This window comes from Pagrus pagrus (genome assembly GCF_965226575.1).
Source record: "Pagrus pagrus genome assembly, chromosome: 8".
NCBI lineage: Eukaryota > Metazoa > Chordata > Actinopteri > Spariformes > Sparidae > Pagrus > Pagrus pagrus.
Window position 1 is genome coordinate 26,115,188 of NC_140192.1, and position 19,889 is coordinate 26,135,076.

At 39.4% G+C, this 19,889-nt stretch overlaps 2 protein-coding genes across 2 annotated transcripts; both read left to right on the top strand.

Moving 5' to 3' along the window:
* The first annotated feature begins 77 nt into the window (after nt 1-77).
* On the top strand, nt 78-11,808 carry ppp2r2aa (protein phosphatase 2, regulatory subunit B, alpha a). Its single transcript, XM_084360728.1, has 10 exons — nt 78-392; nt 762-839; nt 3,256-3,353; nt 3,622-3,787; nt 3,900-4,012; nt 4,596-4,773; nt 5,771-5,935; nt 6,287-6,456; nt 6,632-6,723; nt 7,097-11,808. Exons 1-10 carry the CDS (start codon nt 386-388, stop codon nt 7,374-7,376), a joined length of 1,347 nt encoding a protein of 448 aa, XP_084216854.1. The 5' UTR covers nt 78-385; the 3' UTR covers nt 7,377-11,808.
* Nucleotides 11,809-13,338: 1,530 nt separating this feature from the next.
* bnip3la (BCL2 interacting protein 3 like a) lies at nt 13,339-18,820 on the top strand. Its single transcript, XM_084359430.1, has 6 exons — nt 13,339-13,450; nt 14,553-14,823; nt 14,909-14,990; nt 15,083-15,189; nt 15,709-15,858; nt 17,256-18,820. Exons 1-6 carry the CDS (start codon nt 13,399-13,401, stop codon nt 17,302-17,304), a joined length of 711 nt encoding a protein of 236 aa, XP_084215556.1. The 5' UTR covers nt 13,339-13,398; the 3' UTR covers nt 17,305-18,820.
* Nucleotides 18,821-19,889: the final 1,069 nt, after the last annotated feature.

The window sequence follows — 19,889 nt, forward strand, 5'->3', positions numbered from 1 at the left end:
TTTGGAGTCAGCCGGGTTAAAACTGCGTGATGTATCCTCACACCGCTCTCTGTTTGATTCGAGCTGAACGCCGCCCGCGCTGCGCCATTTTGAAAGTTTAATGCTGGGAGAGGCAGAGGCGAGGGAAATCTCAAAGTAGAGTGCAAAGTCTAAAATTCACTACTGGGGATTGTAGATCACTTTCTTTGGTTTAAAACTATTTTGTGGTGTCTTTATCAACTGGAAGAGGACTTGTACGGTCTTCGGAGTTACTAAGAGCACTCCCAGGGTTTATTCCTCCACTGCTCCTCGGTCAGAACCACCCAGCCGACCCGGGTCAGCACTGCTCCGGTCCAGGCAGGGCCCGAGCCCGCTACAGAGACACCCTCTGTCTGAGTCGCTCACCATGGCAGGTAAAATTATAGAGAAGGCCTTCAGATTGTCCGATTTCACTTGATTTCCATCAGTTACTCCCCTGCTTATCGCAGATGATGGGTTTGCTCCTCTGTTGTGGTTAACTAGCGCAGGCTAGCTAGCAAGCTAGCTCCTAAGATGCTAGTATCTGTCACCGACAGTGTGAAAGTGGACGTTTTCCACTGCAAACATGCTTAAACTGTTTCCTGTGGCTAGAAATATTCTACGCCACTCAAAATATGTAATTAGTATCAAGTCACGTACAGCCTTGTTCTCTTATTAATGATTTTAGCAAAGTTAGCACCAGGCTAACGCGTGTAAAGTTGTGTTTGCAGGTGTGTGTTAAAACTTGTGTTTGTCTGATGCAGGGGCCGGTGGTGGGACCAGTGATTTGCAGTGGTGCTTTTCCCAAGTCAAAGGAGCGATCGACGATGATATCGCTGAAGGTAAGTCCATTTGCAGGTCAATGCTAACCTGCACTGTCTGCTTGGCATCCTGTGCATGCATGTTTGGAAGTTAGCTGTAATGCTACTGCTCCACATTGTGTTTATGGTTTCTATGCTAATCATGAAACGTTCAATGAGTGATTGATGTTTAAGAGTATTAACCTGGTTGGTGGTGTGGCACATTCGTGTTGAAAGTCCAGTAGGCCTGTTTCAGACTGATGAAACCCAGCGGGCGGTTGACAACATTCATCTATTTTTAGCATAATTGGTGCAAAATGCAGCAGTCACTACTTTTACAAATCCTCAGAGTCTATTTGTGTAGTGTGTGTAATGCCATGTTTGCATGCTTGGGAGTGAAATGCATATCTAAATTGAATAGTTGCAGGTAATGGCTCTCCAGGAAAAACGGCTTTAGTGAAGAAGAAGGAAGTTATTGAAGCAGTGAATTTACATGGTTGCGCAATCATTTTATTTGGGCTGAACTTCAAATGTGCTTTAATGGCCTACTTTCAAAGAGTCTAAATGGCTACAAGCCAGAGGAAAAACTTCTTCCACTTCAGAATCCAAGTCGGCTTTCCCATACTTAAATCTATCAGCATGTAGCCATGCAGATGATCTCATGTTTTTAGACTTCTACTGCAAAATCCGTATATTGAAAGTGCTCAAAGCATAACAAAATGTCATGATATAATTACCCTGAAAGCAAAGTGTCTGTTCAGAAACACTGTTTTTGTTCCTAGGATAATTCACATTCAGGTCAGATTTCATTGGACTATTTTCTACCAGATCAAAGACACTGATGACAATGATAACTGAGATTATCCTGCCTGAGAGGAACATTTTTTCTAAAAGACAATTTGCTGCTACAGTTTAACTGCCTGCATGGTCTGATGCAACTTGGGATAAGTAAGAACATAGCAGAAGGCTGACACATTCATCTATTTTTGGCATAATTGGTTCAAAATGTTTTTGAGATTTAGGTGAACTAACCCTTGCAGTGCTAGAGACCATTTTAACACAAAACATGGTGAGAATGAATGCAAAAGAAGAGGAAAAAGGAATGGAGCCCAGTGGGTCAGTTATTTTTATACATCAAGTTTTTAACTGCATGTGAACAGAAATACCAGCGGCGGATTATAATTGCCCCTTTTCCCGTTGTCCAATGAGTAAATTCACAAGTTCCCCAAACACACATGTTGACAGTACGTGATGAACTTATATATACTTGTGTGTGTGTGTGTGTGTGTGTGTGTGTGTATGGGACAACACAGTTGTTTATAGTAAGCGTTGCTTGAGAACAGGTATAAATATGAGCCTCTCCTTGTGTCAATACAGTCTGACAACTCAAGACCAGTAGTAAAGTAGTTTATTTTACCGCTGCAGAAATACTCTCCTTCTCTTTGCCCTCTTTTGCTTTATGTAAGCATTTGAATGGAGTCAGGTCGTATCAGGCACTTTGTGTGCAGTGTGAAGAGAGGAACAACACCATAGTCTATATTAAGGATTGCACTCGCTCAGAATAGTGCCAGCCTGTAAACAGGGATTGATTGTTGTGTTGTAGGATTTGATGAGAATGCTTGTCTCTGAAAAGTGCTGAATAGTTGCACATCTGAGGTTTTTTCCCCTCCTAAGAGTTTCAAGTTGACTTTAATGCCTTTGCACTAGCACATTGTAATGTTCATGCACGCCATTGCTCTGTTGTGTTTTCACCATGGTTGACAAATTTTTCACCTGGAGGGCTTTTCACATTGCATATTAGCCTGGGTCGTTCTTACCCTTGGACTCGCTGGTCATGCTATACTTAGCTCTGGGTTAAGAGTTGACCCTGGGATAACTACTCACAAACATGTTGTTAAACCCAGGGCTATACGGTTCACACTGCACTTTTTCTGGCCTTTGGTTAAATGTGCGTTGGAACACGCGTTTAATGTTTACAGTCTCATTTACTCTGTTTACTGTAGTTTCACACTGGCATCTTTTAGCTCCATGTTTAGTCAATTGTCAGTCAAGCTTGGGGCTCACCCTGTGTCAGAGCAGGGCCAGAAAACCATAGGCTAAAGTGTCGGTTAGCCCACTTTTTGTCAGGACTGTGCCAGTGTGAATGCTTTCTTAGCCTGGAGCTAACAGCTCCATTAGCCAGTGGCTATGAGGGTTCGAAGAATTTTTTTAGGCCTGGGCTAAGTGTAGTGTGAAATGCCTAAGTGAAGAGACACGAGCAAACAATATTTTTAACACTGCCCGAAGAATTTGGTGCATCATTGCAAGGAAGTGAATCCATCAACCAGAAAAGCTTTCCAATGCAAACTATTTTCACATTGAATACACCCCTTTGTTACACAACAAGCTTCTGGCTACAAAGAGCAAACAAACAAGTGCAAAGTTTCATCATTTTCTAATCACACTCCTTTACTGACAGCTGACATCATATCTACTGTTGAATTCAACCACTCTGGGGAGCTACTAGCCACTGGGGACAAGGGGGGCCGTGTTGTCATCTTTCAGCAGGAGCCAGAGGTAAGTTTAGCTGATTTGTATGACTAAATTAATGTATACAAACGGCACAAGCATTGTTTTTCACACTTGATAAATTCTTAATTTGGTCGAGCTTGTTGTCCATTTTACTGAATTCAGAATATATGCCAAAATGCCATTTGAAATGAAGAAAAAACATTATGTGGCTTCTAATAATTAGCTAAAAAGTTGACCCTTGCTTTCAGCATAGGTCTTTTTCTGTCATAATAATTCTTCACTAACTTCTGGTCTTTGGTCTGTCTTTGTTTAGAGTAAGAATCAGCCACAGTGTCGAGGAGAGTACAATGTTTACAGCACCTTCCAGAGCCACGAGCCTGAGTTTGACTACCTGAAAAGCCTTGAGATCGAGGAGAAGATCAACAAGATTCGATGGTTGCCTCAGAAGAACGCAGCACAGTTCCTATTGTCTACAAATGGTCAGGAAACCACTGTATTCTAATGAAACTGATTGACTGTAGTTAGTAATCTAAATTGACAGTTTCCTCTGTTACTGAAGATGAATTTGTCTCTGCTCTTTCTCCTTGTCAGACAAAACCATAAAGCTGTGGAAAATCAGCGAGCGTGACAAGAGACCAGAGGGTTACAATCTGAAGGAAGAAGATGGGCGATACAGAGATTTCAATACTGTCACAACACTACGGGTGTGTATGAACTGCTTTATCTCTGTCCTAGTAATGTGGAACATTAAGACACATTGAAATGTGTTGCCGCTAGAAGCACAGGTGTAACTAATAACATTAACAGAAACTGCAGTGCAGCTAATCATGTAATCAGTTACTCCTGTGTTTGACAAGTCAGTGTCTGCTTTGAAAAAGGTTTGTTCAGGTTTGGTTTCACTGCACATTTTTCTCCCTGGTCACATGCATCCTCCACTTTAGGAAACACTGATCTATATTTATTGAGTAGTTTCCAAATATAGCCTCAGTTTAACAGACTCGACCTTCTTCCTTTTTTTTAAAAGGCAGTTAACTGTTCCGGTTTACATCAGTATTAATGACACCTTTGTTCCCCTCACTCTACCAGCAAAATCTCAAAAAATCAAACACATAAAGAATACTTATACAATAACCAGCATACATTGTGTTACCCACATTCGCCTGCCTCTTCACCAGTGCTACAAGAACAGTTTGGGACATAAATTCATAACAGACAGTATGGTGACCACTCTATCTGTTGTATTTACCCTGAAAAATAAACGGATCCAATCCCTGCTCCTCTCCTCAGGTACCAATATTCAGGCCCATGGACTTGATGGTGGAAGCCAGCCCTAGACGAGTGTTTGCGAATGCTCACACCTACCATATCAACTCCATCTCAGTCAACAGTGATTGTGAGACCTACCTGTCTGCAGATGACCTGCGCATTAACCTCTGGAATCTGGAGATCACTGATCGCAGCTTTAGTATCCTTTGATTTTAAATTCTATGCAGCCATCATCTTCTGTAGATCTTCGCTGAATTCATCATAGTTATTCCCACAGACTTCACATATCTCCTGTGTGTTTTTATGATTTGGCATTTTAGTTTCCAAGCAGTAATTGTTCTTGGTATTTTGAAATGTTTGTTTTTTGTTGATGTCGAGTTTGTTCAAGAAAAGTATGAAACTTTAGCTCCATTCTAGCTGAACATGATTTTACTTCTTTCTGCATATGAACTATGTGGAAAAATGGATGGTATTTCCTGGTTAGTTTAGTTCATTGCGTTTAAGGTAGCTCAAAGCCCACATGCATCCTCTTCACCTGCTCAACAAACATCAATCAGACTGTGCATCACCGCGTCCCTGCACAAACCATTTTCCTGACTCCTATTTTTCGTGTATTTTAAAGTAGATGTGTGTTTTAAGTCTGCCTAATCATTGGTTAAGAAATAATTATTAGTGTGCATTGGTGTCCACCACGGTGTCATATTTGATGCTACCACCAGATGTCCCCAAAGTAATTAATTTTCAACTTGGCAACACATAGCCCAACAGAATTTGGGAAGTAGCATTACTGGCCTTTTTTTTTTTTTGGATTTGAGCTGATCATATGACCGTCTATTGAGAAAGCTGTGCGTGTCATCCCTCTCTGTTATAAATCCATTCACAAAATAAGGCAATGTTGGTGTTGACACGTACCTAGTTCAGAGCACCTCTGGTAGATGGCGTTCTGAATGCTTCATCACAGACCAGGAAGAATTTTCTGACCAGAGAATTATTCCATTATACCGTTTTCATAGTATTGACTTCTAAATCAACATTGGCAGACCCAGAGCCATGCAGAACCTTTTGGGCCACTTGGAAAATGACAATGACGGGATATGTTTGTACCGATTTTATTAAAAAAAAAAAAATCTTGAGGCAATCTTTTTAAATTGTCAGACTGTCTGTTAAGCCCTTTGACCTTAACCTAATTTCTTCAGATATTGTTGACATTAAGCCAGCTAACATGGAGGAGTTGACAGAGGTGATCACAGCAGCGGAGTTCCACCCCAACCAATGCAACACTTTTGTCTACAGCAGCAGCAAGGGCACCATCCGCCTGTGTGACATGAGGGCATCAGCACTGTGTGACAAGCACTCCAAATGTAAGCACAGTTTCATTTATGTCTTGTGTCTGAGGTGATCCTTTGGTGTGCCTAATGGAACCTTATGTTAAAAAAAAGAGAGATTCAGCCTTTGTTTTCTTTGCCTGTCTGTTTATAGAGCTAGGACTCCAAAAGTGCTACTTTTTTGATAGATTTTTCCATTTTAGAGAGGGCACGGTAGTAGAAACATGTGTATGTCAGCATGTTTGCCAGAATTGTGGGACTGGGAGCAAAGCTGCAGTGATTACTATATACATTGTATATGTTGCCACATTAAATTGTCCACAGCTGTCTAAAAACTTCATGGCGGACGGGGTATACTAATACATGCATCCGTTTTCTTTTTTAAAGTGTTTGAAGAGCCAGAGGATCCAAACAACCGTTCATTCTTTTCTGAAATCATCTCATCCATCTCTGACGTAAAGTTCAGCCACAGCGGACGCTACATGATGACCCGCGACTACCTGTCTGTCAAAATCTGGGATCTCAACATGGAGTCCCGGCCAGTAGAGACGTATCAGGTCTGTAACTGGTGCCACACAAAGACAAAAGTAATGGTGTTACTTGTTCTTTTCTGCAGTTTGAAATGTAATTCTGTTGTCTCTCCACAAGAGGGAGGTGTTTTACAGAAATAATAAGGAAATGTTATTTACACCCTTGCTCAACTCTTATCTGTTTATTGCTTTCAATTAACAGGTGCATGAATATCTCAGGAGTAAGTTGTGTTCGCTCTATGAGAATGATTGCATCTTCGACAAGTTTGAGTGCTGTTGGAACGGGAACGACAGGTGAGCATCTCTGATATTTGCAGGGTTAAAAGATCCCTTCTGGGGAAGTTTTGTTACTCTGGCAGAGTTGTTACTCCCACACACACACACACGTCAATATGCATGACGCATGCAAATGTTTTTGGTCGGACCCTAATTTGACGCAGTTGAACCCAGCAACCCTGTTCTTATCAATAACTGTGGTTTTATCTGCTCAGTGCAGAGCATAAGGCGGCACATGGTTTGGTTTGGGTGGCAGAGGGATATTCTGCACATGCACATATTCTGCACACCTGTAATGGTTCATGACAGAATCATACACTTTGTGCCTTTTTCATTATACGTTATTCTTATGTGTTTTACTGTCACTCAAACATACCTTGTCTCTCTGCAGCGTTGTGATGACCGGTTCCTACAACAACTTCTTCAGGATGTTTGACAGAGGCTATCGGCAGGACATAACTTTAGAGGCGTCGCGGGAGAACAGCAAGCCTCGATCGATCCTGAAACCTCGCAAAGTAAGCACAGGTGGGAAGCGCAAAAAGGATGAGATCAGTGTAGACAGTTTGGACTTTAACAAGAAGATCCTCCACACTGCCTGGCATCCCCTGGACAACATCATTGCTGTGGCCACCACCAACAATCTGTACATATTCCAGGAAAAACTGAACTAGCATTTGTTGAACCGCTCAGATCCCAGTTTCTGCTTGAGCCCCACTGCTCCGATACACATATACAAACTGTCTGTCTCTTTGCCTAAATCCCCATGTCTTGATATGATCTGCCCTTGGTGATTTTAGTACTGAATGTGACAAGACCTACTCTGTCAACAACAGTGGCATTAACACATCTAAGCAGGCCATCACAAGCACATTTTACAAATATAAACATGCAGTTTATAGATCTGAGCCCAGAATTTGGGATCTAGTATTATGGGTATTCTCCATCAGGACCACTTCATTCACCAAGCTACTGTTTGCAACTCCACTACATCCCAAACCAAAGGGAAAATGTGTTTAATACACATGTTTGGGTAGTTTGTTTCATTATTCTTTTGTGCCATTTTGACATGATTAATTTGTATGTCACAGCTACCAATTGTTAAGTTTTTGTAGCTGCCATCTTTTATTAGTTTGAATAGGAAATTCTTTTTACTGTTTCTGCGTCTTTCTGTCACCAAGTTCCTTTTGGTACTGGCCTGAAACACTGCTAATACAAGCTGTCAACACTCCATGTTCGCCCCAAGTATTTGTCAAGTTGCCAAGTTCACTTGCCACTTCTTTCTTGATGTACAGTACAGTTATGCTGGTAAAGGACTATTCTAGTGTTTTATCATGTTCTAGCTTATTCTCTACAAATAGTGTATAACTTACATTACTGCTAACCGTTGTCCATAGCACACCAATATTTATTAGATCAAATTTCGCACTTGAAGGCAGGGCAAGGTGATCTGACGAAGGAGTCTGGAATCTACTTTTCAGGTGTAACGTAGAGATTGCGGTATTCAATAACCGATTACTTCTGTTTCCCCAAACTTCACATAACGATCCGTGCTACATGAACAAAACAACAGATTGATGTAGCCACTAGATGGCTGTGTTAACTGGATGAATCATTTCACAGTGCTCTTCTTGGATGAAGTATTGTGAACAATGCAGCGTGAGTTTTAGCTAGCAGCATTGCAGATGAGGAACTTGTGCCAAAAAAGAGCTAAATTTAATGCAGTATTGTGTCTTAATGGTGCAAATTCAAAAGGATTTTGTCCATGTCTGGCTGTAGTCTACAGGGCATTTCAACATTGAGAAAAAAAGATTGCAGTTTAGACTGTGATATAATTTTTTGGCCAGATCGCCTACCCTTCCATCAGGGCAGTCACTGGTTTACATTCATTTCTGTAAAGTAAGAAAGTCAACTGACTTCTAACTGACTTGACATGTATTCAATCAAAGTGAAATTTTTGTTGTGTTTGATTAAGTGGAAGTAACTATCCAGTGATAACGCAGTTGCAAGCAGGAGAAACTCTCTTGTTTCCGTGTTACTGAAAGGAACAGTTCACCCAAAAATGAAAACTCAGTCATTATCTACTCACCCCAATGCCGATGGAAATTCCTGTGAAGCTTCACAGCAAAACAATGGGGGCTTGTTTTTAAACATAAACAAAACAATGGGGGGGGGGGGGGACACAAAAAGGCTCCTTTCACTTCATCCAAGTCTCTAAAAGCCTGAGATTAATTGAAAAGACGTTATTAGTAATTTTTTAAGCCTAAATCTTTACTGTAGCCGCCAAGCTAAAAGCATTAGCATGTGGCCTGTCCAAAGCATCGATGTTATAAATATTGATACAGCATCTGTGCCAGAGCCCCATTTATTCCTATGATAGATGCTCAGTTGCCCATGAAGCCTAAAAAGTTCATCTTCCTGGTTGTAAAATTACCCGTGTTAGCCCCCCCACCCTGTGCTACAAAACTTTGCCCGACTTTCCATCCACATGGGGGTGAGTAGACATTGACTGAATTTTTTATTTGTAGGTGAACTTAACCTTTAATGTTTGTCTTGTGGATTAGAGTTTCTGATAAAGTGGCTTGTCAACGCAAAGCTTTTTGACTAGTTGAAGCTCTAAACTGTTATCCCGGAGTGTCGGAAACACGCTTTCTAAGCAATCCCACGTCTCGGCTGCATAACAAAAACCTGACTACTCTGTTCTGTGAGATGGATTACTTACCTCCAGTTTGTAAGGTGATTTTCCTTGCGTATTTAAATAGTTGCATTTAGGTAAAATGGTCAGCAGTAATGTAAATGTTATTTCTAGTTAATGGCTAAAAGCATAAGTGTTGTCCTTTAACAGTAAGAGTGGATAAGAGTCAGATATTGTGGTTTTGGGAGTTGAAAGGGGGCTAATCATGCCAAAGTAACCAGTCCTATACAGAGTTATATTCATTTACAGCTGGTGCAGACTGGTCACCCTTGCACATGTATGGACCACCATATGAAGCTCAGGACAAAAGCTTATATATACGTGGAAGGGTGTGATGTAGCCGCTACTGGCTTCCCCACAAAGCTGGTTATGTTGTGTTGCTGCAGATTGATCGAGCGCTTTACCCTCTGGATCTAGTTTCTGTTTGTAGTTTTTTTTATGATGTTTTGTACTGTACCTGATAAAAGAATCACTATAGCTGATTTATTTTTGTATAAATTAAGGCAATAGGATTACAGTCTGATCACTGTAGTTTCTTTAGCTGTCTATCTCAGACTGATTGTAGATGGAAGGTTGCCTGATGAGCGGGAACCTTGTCATGGCTTTGGGACATTACATTCTGGCAGGTATTTCTTTTAAAGACTTTTTGTGACATCAAGGAAGTGTTTATTCTTGCATGGGGTGTCCAAAGAAAAGTATTTTCAGGTGTCAGTAAGCACTATAACAGTTTATTTTTTTAATTTGGCTGACTGTAACTGATGTTTATGTACTTATTTGGAAGCTTCAGAGTCTGAGTTAATTTGGATCTTCTGTTTTTGTGCCATGGTTTTGTCTTATGAATCGTTTCGCTCGCTGTGAAAGAATAGGCCCTCTTGGGTCTTAATGGGAAAGACATTTTAATCAACGTGAAATGTTAAAACTGGTAAATCAAGCTCTCTAAAGCTAGTCAAGTTGGTTGACTAGGCAGAGTTACTGATTTTGAATTATTGTATGAAATGTCTTCTCTCTCCTGTGATCCAGGAGATTATGGACTTGTTTATTTAAAAAGGAGAATTTGTGAAGCACTTAGTTTGCAGATGATTGCTGTATGGAAGCGGTTGTTGATGACTGTGTTGAACATGGTAACTGAACTCTCTTCTTCACTATGCTTCAGTCACATGCTGCCAATTTTCTCCTGGAGCCATCGGGTTGATTATAGCACAGTTTTCCACTTCATTAAAATCACATTTTGATGACAGATTAAGCCATTGAATTAGGCGTGAAGCTTATTTGTCCACTGGATCATAATTATGTAAGTTAATGTGTCACTCTTACATAAGAGGACTGATTTCCAGTCACTAGGATGCCACCAAAATCCCACCAGACTCCATACAGTGGTATGAAGCTACTGTTGAGTTTCACTCCCTCAGGGCTTTGGGTAATGTCCACAAGTAATGAGACACTTTTCCTGATCTCTATATTTTCTTTGTTTAATTTTGCAGCCTTTGGGAAAACAACTTTTCTTTATTGTCATTGCAATTGGGTGTGTGAGGGTCATTCAAGGTTTTTGCCTCATGTTTTTTTCTTTTCTTTTTTTTTTTAATGTATAACCTGTATAATGTGGCCACTGATCATCAAGGACAGAGCCTGTTGAAAGATGTGAGAAATGTTTTTAAAAATGGAAAAATCTGCACATATTAGATCAGAAGTGGACATATTCTCATAACATCAGCTTTTTAAAAGAAATCCCATCTTTGTAAACACAAAATGGCAGAGCATTCGCTAACATTCATAAAAGATGAACAACTAACCAATAATCTTTTTCACTTTCCCCTCATATTTTCTTCATAGCTGTTGTTCAAGGTTAAACTACCAACATATTCACACCGGAGCCCTAATGCCTTTTTTATCGCATTAATAAGAAAAAAGATAATCAAGTATGTTTCTTGAACTTTCTGGAGACTGCTCAGGGGAATCTACCGCTGCTCTGTGATCAAAACCTTGTATCTTTAAAAAATAAAAAAAAATAAAAAGCAGCTTTTCAGGACTTTATCAAAAACTGCCTTATTGACAGGTAGATCACACACTTAGAAATTGAAGTTGCTGTAATTGTTTTTTGTCATGAAATTTCAAGGAAAACTGTCTAAATTGGAGCTATGAGGTTTTTCCACTTAAAGCAGCATTGTATATGTCTAATGTATCACAGGAGTTAAAACAGAAATGCACTTTTTATTTTTGTGAAGTTCATTAATTTGTATGTTTTTGTTTATTTTTTTTTCAAGGGGCTCTTGAATAAAGATTGTAGGAGAGTTTTTGGTGATCTGTTTTGGGGAAATGAAACTACAAATGGTTCATTGTACAGCTAAGTTTATCTTTGTCAAATGGAATAAAGTTCAATTTAGATGAAAAGTAATAAAGAATTTCAAACCTAATTTATTCTGAGTTAAATGACTTAACTGCTTTATGGCTTGTGTAGGGAAGATGATGTGCTGGAACATTGAAACAATCACATTAATTGAAGCTTTGGAAAGGTATTGTTTACCTGCACCAAGGAGGTTATGTTATCACCGGTTTGTTGGTTTGTCAGCACAATCACACAAAATGATTGTTCAGAAGTTTACTTGAGTGCTTTCTTCCCTCTCTGAAATCACATGCACATAACCCATTATCTATAGACTGTACACGATAATATGAAAATACATTTATCTTCCTGCAAAAAGAAAAAAAAAAACAATTCATAATCAACCAACGAGACCTTTTATGGAACTGGAGGAGGGGAAACATTTACTGTACACCCATCCTCTACAAATCAACAGGAAACGGTACTAATAGATATAACTGCCTCCCCACATTAATTGTTAATTCCAGCCAGTTCAGCACTTCTGTGATGAGTGAGTGATAGAGACCCGCCCTTAATACTATCAGTCCTCAAACCCTGCACTGATGCCAACTGCTTAGCACATCAACTAGTCAGAACCTAATGATAGTGCACATGTGCTGTTTCATTTATTAAAGTTTTTTTTTCAGTATTTGTGGGTCATTTAAATACTTAAGACTAGTGTTGTCACAATACTGGAATTTTTAACCTCAATACAATACTTTGAGAAATATTAATATAAGATGATTTTTGATACTGTAGGGAAAATTGACACAGCATTGAGAGCATAAATGTTTAGATTTTTATTTGAAGATAAATATAACAAGGCTATAACAGGACAGGATGGAACTATTCTTAGCTACGAGCAGAGAACAACAAAGACTTTAGTAAACATTAAATAGCACTTGTTAAAAGAGACATTTTTTTTTTTCTCTTCAGAGTACACCTTAAAAGATTAGAGAAGGAGAGTGATAAAGTGCTGCTGGTACCTGTGTATCAATACCGCAGAAAATGAGTATTGAAAAGGATTCAGATATTTAGTATCTATGTGTTGATACATATAACACTAGTTATGACTATTATCACCTTGTAAATATACTGTATATAACACTGATATGAAGAGTTGACACAGGCTTATGTTTGAAATTAGTGTAGTCTTCATGTTTTTAAATATATATGTATCATTGGATAGATAACATTCTTATCTTTCTCTGTATTTATAAATATACCATGTAATGTACAATGTATTTACCTAGTCGTATGAGCAAAATATATTCTAAGAAATAGATTTTTAAATAAGTGACCAATTTATTATCAAAGCATACATTCATTTTTTTTAAAATAAACTCTTGAAGCAAAATGCCAATATATTGGCATGTTATGTAAAATATATGTGGATTCCTTCCATAAATTAACATGTACTTTTAATATGACATTATATTTTCATTAGAATCCTGTTTCATTTCGATAACTAGATATTGTTGTAAGTCAGCATCACAGTGTGTAACTTTATGAAAATGAAATGAGAAAGCTGCCCTCCAGTCTCTCGTCTGTGCTCTGCTGGACTCGGGACAGATTTAGCGCCTGCGCACATCGCGGTTTGTCTGCGTGTCATGTTGATGAACGTTCTAACTGGGTAGTCAACATGTCCACCGCTGCTGCTCAACGGAACAATAACGAGGAGCCCGGGCTGCACGGTACGTCCCGCCGTCACTCTCTCCGTGCTCCACCTTACAAACGCTACTCTAGCGTCTCTTAATGAGTGCTCTTCTTTGCGATAATATTAGCTTAATGAAGATTTGATCGTAAAAGTTACATCTGGTACGGTATTTCCTCTTCTCCTGGGAGGGGTGGAGGGTGACGTTGTTTGACGTCGTCGCAAGATAGCCAATTGCGTAGCGACAAATGTTTGATTGATAGAATGTCGACCAATCACGTATTGGAGTCGGCGCTGGGCGGGGTCTAGATAAAAATGAAAACAAGTTGGGACAAAAGAGGAAATAAATGTCGCCTTTATTCGCCAGTATTTTTTAATTTCCCGATAATGAGACATATTCCTCTCATTTCTTGTGTAGTCGAGTTGCATATTTATCTAACAGGCTAAAGTCTTGCTAAGTAAATATATTCCAAAGGAAGACAATGGTGGGATGTTAGCTCAAGTGTCTGCGGACTAAAAGCTAATAAAACCCATTTAAGACAATAAAGAGGCAAAATGTGTGTTCAGGCTTGAAGTTCTTCGAGGACTAAAACATTAGCTCGAGCAGAGCATCGTTATGTTAGCGTTATATGTCACAGCATCACAGCTGGAACAGCGACATGTCTGGGCAAACTGTCTCTCACTGCACTTCACAGTTATGCAAGCAGCCTCATGGGAGCAGCATAGATGACAAACTCGCCTGTAAATGTGCAATCGGTCCTGCATACCTGCGTCGTGGGAACGCATAAATTAGATTTATTTTCAGCGAGTCCCAAAACACGAAAACAAGGCGTTTCGTGCTATCACGAGGTTTACATTCTGCTCACCAAAGCCCGCTGCCTGATAGAGATTACATAACCCCCGCCTGTCTGGGAAAAAAATGTGCAAGCTGTTAGTGGGGCAGTGGCACAAAGAAATGCACGCTATCATGGATGCAGTGCACACCCAGTTCATTTAGATGCACAGTGTGAGAAGTGCAGGAAATGTAGGTCAGCTGTTTCCGTTTGAGAGGAGACGGGTGTGTTTCTGTGTACTTGGTTTGCACTAACAAAACAAGCTAAATTTCTCCTCCTTCCTTCCTCTTGACCTTTTGTGTTGCTAAGGCTCTTGGGTAGAGCTGGAGCTGAATGGAAACACAGGCGCACAGGGTGTGCAGACCAACCTGCAAATGACACCAGCTGCAGACCAAATAAATGCCAACGATAGCATGAGTCAAACAATGCAGACCCTGGATGTGGTGCCCGAGAGTGATGAAACCTTGATCGGAGGACTGGAGCATGTGCCGTCATCCTCCTCCATCCACAATGGAGACATGGAGAAGATTCTCCTGGATGCACAGCATGAATCCAGCCCGAGTGGCTCCTCCTGTCACAGGTTGGGATGAAAGCCGTAGTGTGCTCTTTAAAGCTCAGAGAAGTGTTTGTGGTTACAAGCTTTTCATCCCGATATCTAATCTCAGTCCTCACAGGCCACCAAGTCCAGATCAGGATGAGGGTCAGATCACTTTTGATGTGGAGATGCCCAGCTCAAGAGGCAGTCAGGTAAAACGACATATTTAAATCTAATATTCAAAACCTTTTCAAGTCTGTTTATATTACCCTCAAACCTAATTATTTTACCTGTGCATTTACAGTCAGAGGACAGTGGTCCAGAGCAGGACAGAGATGAGGACATCCTGCTCAACAAAGAAGTAGACTGGGTCGCTGATTGGTCCAGCCGACCGGAAAACATTCCACCAAAGTAAGTATCACTCGTTAGAATAATTTACTAATGGCTGTTCAGGATATTGTCGGGAATAGAGCTGCACAATTAATCAATGTGCTTTTACATCGCAGAAAGTGCAATGTCAAGTAGGCGTAAGGTGAATTAATCAAACGTGACCTTTTTATGCTTGATGCCAAAGTAAAACTCGCACCGTTCTCATTTTCCATGAACTATAATTTAAGTCTGTCTAATAATACATCATTTTGTCTGATTGGGTTTCTTGGATACATGGGAGTTTGTTGCTTGTAGTGACATGCAGGCTCTGCATGCACAGTTAACACCCATTGCTCATTGCTGATCAATTTATTACACAAAACAAATGATTTCCAAGTAGAGTTAATCAAGTTATCTGGTAAAAAAAAAGGTATCTTTTTCGTATCACAACATATATATATCGCAGAAAATGTCAGTGTTTTCCAATATCGTGCAGCCCAAGTCTTGTATTGTTTTCTGAAATAATTTAGCTTTAATTGGCTGATTGTTTATTCCTCTCAGGGAGTTCCACTTCAGGCACCCCCGGCGTTCGGTGTCCCTCAGTATGAGAAAGAGCGGAGTCATGAAGAAAGGTGGCATCTTCTCTGCTGAATTCCTCAAAGTCTTCATCCCTTCCTTACTCATCTCACACATCCTCGCTCTTGGCCTCGGGTAAGTCTGAATTCAAGCAGGGACATAATGCACGGCTTGGTTTTGCATTGGAAAAGGTTACACTTTCCTGATCTGCACTGATGTTTTCCACTTGCCTGTGCCAGTCTGGCATTTTAGTGACTCACCATGTGCCATAAGAGAGTCAGTTTGGGCTGCGTCATTGACGATTTATCAGTCTACTGCTATTTTGGTGTTCAAGATGACTACAATTGTCTGTTGAGACGTGGGCCTCATTTATAAAGCAGATTGAGTGATCAAAATGATTTATTTCGGCAGCTCTATGACACTCTTTACAACAAAAGTCACCTGAATAGTAAAATGTGTCCTCTACGCTCTGAAGGTTTAGGAATAGAACTGCAGGAGCAGCTACTGCCGCCTGCAAGTTGTAACAGTTTGTTGGGTTAGAGAGCTTGCCTGGATGTTAATGAAAATGTGAACCTTTTAGTGTAATTGATCAATTACTTTGGATTGATGGCTTTTTTCATAATTACATCATTAGATTTAATTTTCCACACTGTTTATACACGTTATTCCATTTCCTATAAAGATATAATATATAGGAATTCTGAATTAAAATGTCTCAAAACAACTTGACCTTTGTTATATTTTTTTTTTGCGTTTTGTACTTACCTAAATATTAATTAATGTTAATTAATGTTAAAACCCTGAAAGTTAGCAAGTTAACATTTGGTTGCCCGTCACTACCTCCAGGATAGAAAAGTCGGTGAGAGAGACCAAGCTTAACACAAGAAAAACATTTAAAAAATTACCTCATCTGTGAACATTTGTGGTTTTCATCAGCAGTGGTGAGTTTGACCTTAGGATCATTAATGTTAATTCACGTTATTCACATAGCGTTGATCGACTCCAAACAGCAACATTACTCAGATAATGTTGGCGAGCAATGTTAAATTCAGCTCAACTCTCAGTGAATGATTCAGCTCTCACTAGAGACTCTGGTTCTCTCTCTTTGTTTTCCCTTCTCCTCCCTGTAACATCCTCATTAAGTAAAGTACATTTCGCTTCCAGCTACAGTCAGTAGTCAACATTACAGCATCTAAACACCCGACAATGGAGGTCAACTCCGATGACGGCTTCTGCAGTCAGGTTGATAAACGGGAGTGAAGATGAATCCACTTTTTAAATCTAGAAGTCAAAGAGTAATCTTTGAGCTCTCCTCCTGTCAGTAAACTGCTCAGAGTCAGAGCAGAATCTGATGTGACTCCGGGTGTTTATTCCTCCAGAAGGTCTGGCTTTGTACCATTTGCATTGCACTGCATTGCAGAGGGCAAATGTCTTATTGTTTTCTGTTGATAGAGGGACCCCAAGCTGCATAAGTTACACATTGTACATTTAACTGGTTTGATATAATATATTTTGTTGGATTTGTTTTCCAGGGTGTACATCGGGAAGAGAATTGCCACAGCCTCCACCAGCTCTTACTGAATAGAAGATGAAGCAGTGCCTGGATGTTCTCCTGTCTCCAAGTCTTTCAACCATCCTCCTGTAGTCAAGCTGTCTCTCTACATCTATTGTACGCCCACATTTATCTTCCAGTCCGCATTAAAAATCTGTCACATTGTAGATGTAGTTATAGAGATATACACATGACGTAATGTGGTTGCACTCCATCACATTTTGACACAGGCGCAGCATTGTACCCAGCAGCTGTCACCAACTTGAATCCAGTAGATAGCAAACCCTGTTAGAGCTGGAAAAATATTACTCATCCTGTTCAACTTAAAAACACATGACTAGGATTTGATGTCCAGTAGCTTCAGGGTTGAAGTTTCTCTACTTTGTTTTGATTTTATCTCATGAGTAATCTGGCTTCCCAAGCTGTATCTCTCCAGTAGGAAGAGTGTATGAACCAAAAATATGCACCATATCTGCAATACAAACAAATGGAATTGGCTCTGGGAACAGAAAGGACTTTGATCGCCTTAATTTTTTAGCTAAACATTCAAGTTGCAGTTATCGGGGGCAAACAAATGATGCTGCACAGTGGGATTTGTTTTTAAATTCCACACGTTTTTTTGAGAATAGAAGTTATCAAGTATCGTGTTGACTCCTGAAGGTTTTCTTTTAAAAGCTTTTGTTTTTTGAAGGTTGGAAAGCTTAAAACTTTAACTAGTATGTAGCTGCACACTTTTTACCATGGGGTTGTTTGATGATAGTGGAGCCTAAGCTGGATGGCAATTTACCAGGCCATATGCTATTTTTATTTCTTTTTGCCTACATATCTTCTTCTATAACATAACATAGCAGCAATGGCAAAGTGCCAAATTTGTATCTTTCACCACTGCACATTGGTGATTTATCTTAGACTGTTTTTTTTTTTTTTAAATGATATGTTTAGGTATTTAAAAATGTAGATTTGAAAATTAATTTAAGCTGTGATCTGCCCCATGTACACCTCTTGACATTGTATAATTTGTTTATACATTGATATTAATGCATATTATATCATTGTTATCATATAGCATTGTGGCAGTGTGTGTAATGTGTTTGCTCTCGTTTAATAGCCGAAGCGTCAGTGGCAGAAACCACCTCAGTTGAAGGTATTTCCAGGGGCCTCATTTAAGAGTGTTGTCTGACTTTTATCCAGAATACACTGTGCAATCGTTTCACATTATGACACAATAAACATTGTACAGTGTGTCTAGAACCTCCAGAGAAACTAGAGGAGCATTTCCTGAAGAAGATGCATGTGATTTCTGTATATCGATGCTGATTGGATGACTGGATAATTCTTCTGTCAGTGTTTGTAAATGGATGGCATCATAGAGTCAGCTCCCAAAATGTACAGTATTGGTTTTAAAGCACGCGACATGTATTCAGGCTTTAATGCATTATAAAACACACATACTAACTCATAAAACTGTCATCATAACAGGCTTATGTACAGTTGATCAGTGTGCAATACAGAGCGTTTTGGAATTTCAATAAAGTTTGTACTGTATACAGTGGCTGAGGTATAAATACAGAGAATGAATAGAGCTCCAAAGACCTTAATGCATTTCAGTCATAATAGCTAATAAAAAATCAACATATCAACATTATTGGCTTCTGTGCAGCTGATTAGTGCAGCAGTGACCATTTACATTTTGAATGGATTTTATATTATATACAGCATGAGACTGAGAATCCTTCACTTTGCCTGCCAAGAGCTATCCTGATGGTAAAGCAATTAAATCGGCACCCTTTTGGTCTTGGGCACAGCCTTTTAAGACCACAGATCTTACATCTACAAAGAATCTCTTTATTGTTATAAGAAATGAAGAGATGAGAGGCCAACATTAAAGGGATGTGATGCAATTTTAAGTTGCTTTCAATCCCTCAAGTCTTTGCCTGCTTTTTCACAAATTTTAGTCCAGTCGTCTGTGCCAAGATTCAAGATACTTTATTGTAATTGTACTACTTTGCAAAACAACAGCATAATGAAAATACCATGTAGACTTTGTTGTTAATAAGAAACAATATAAAATAATTTAAAAAGAAAAAGATGAACAATATAAAAAATATATATATAAATTTGAGGAAGTTATTTAAGAGTAAGGTAGTAGTCAGAGTGGTAACGTGCAAATAAGTCCCATCAGACGTCAGAATAGTGCAGAATTGGAAAAAAAACCCCAAAAACTGCAAACTAATGAATAAATAATAACAAAGTCCCAAAAATAAACTATTTATGGTGCAGTGCAGAGGATGACTTCTGTAGGTGGGTGTTGTCTTTTAGTATTCTTTGGACTCTGCACTCTCCTAATGTCAAATTTTATTCCAGCAACTAAGAAGCAAGGTCCTGTCATTAGTTCGTAACAGGGCTGTCAGATTTTTGACTACATGATTAGCATGGGCAATTGAATACACAATGATACTATCCAATATCTAAAGACATTTTTGAAAAAAAAAATTTGTTTACTGTGTTTTGTCTCTTTTTTGCCAAATAAATTAAGAAATGACACTAAAAAATGAGTAGGAAGGTGGAGAAAATCTGTAACCATAACTGAACAAAGGTGTACAAAAAGAACAAT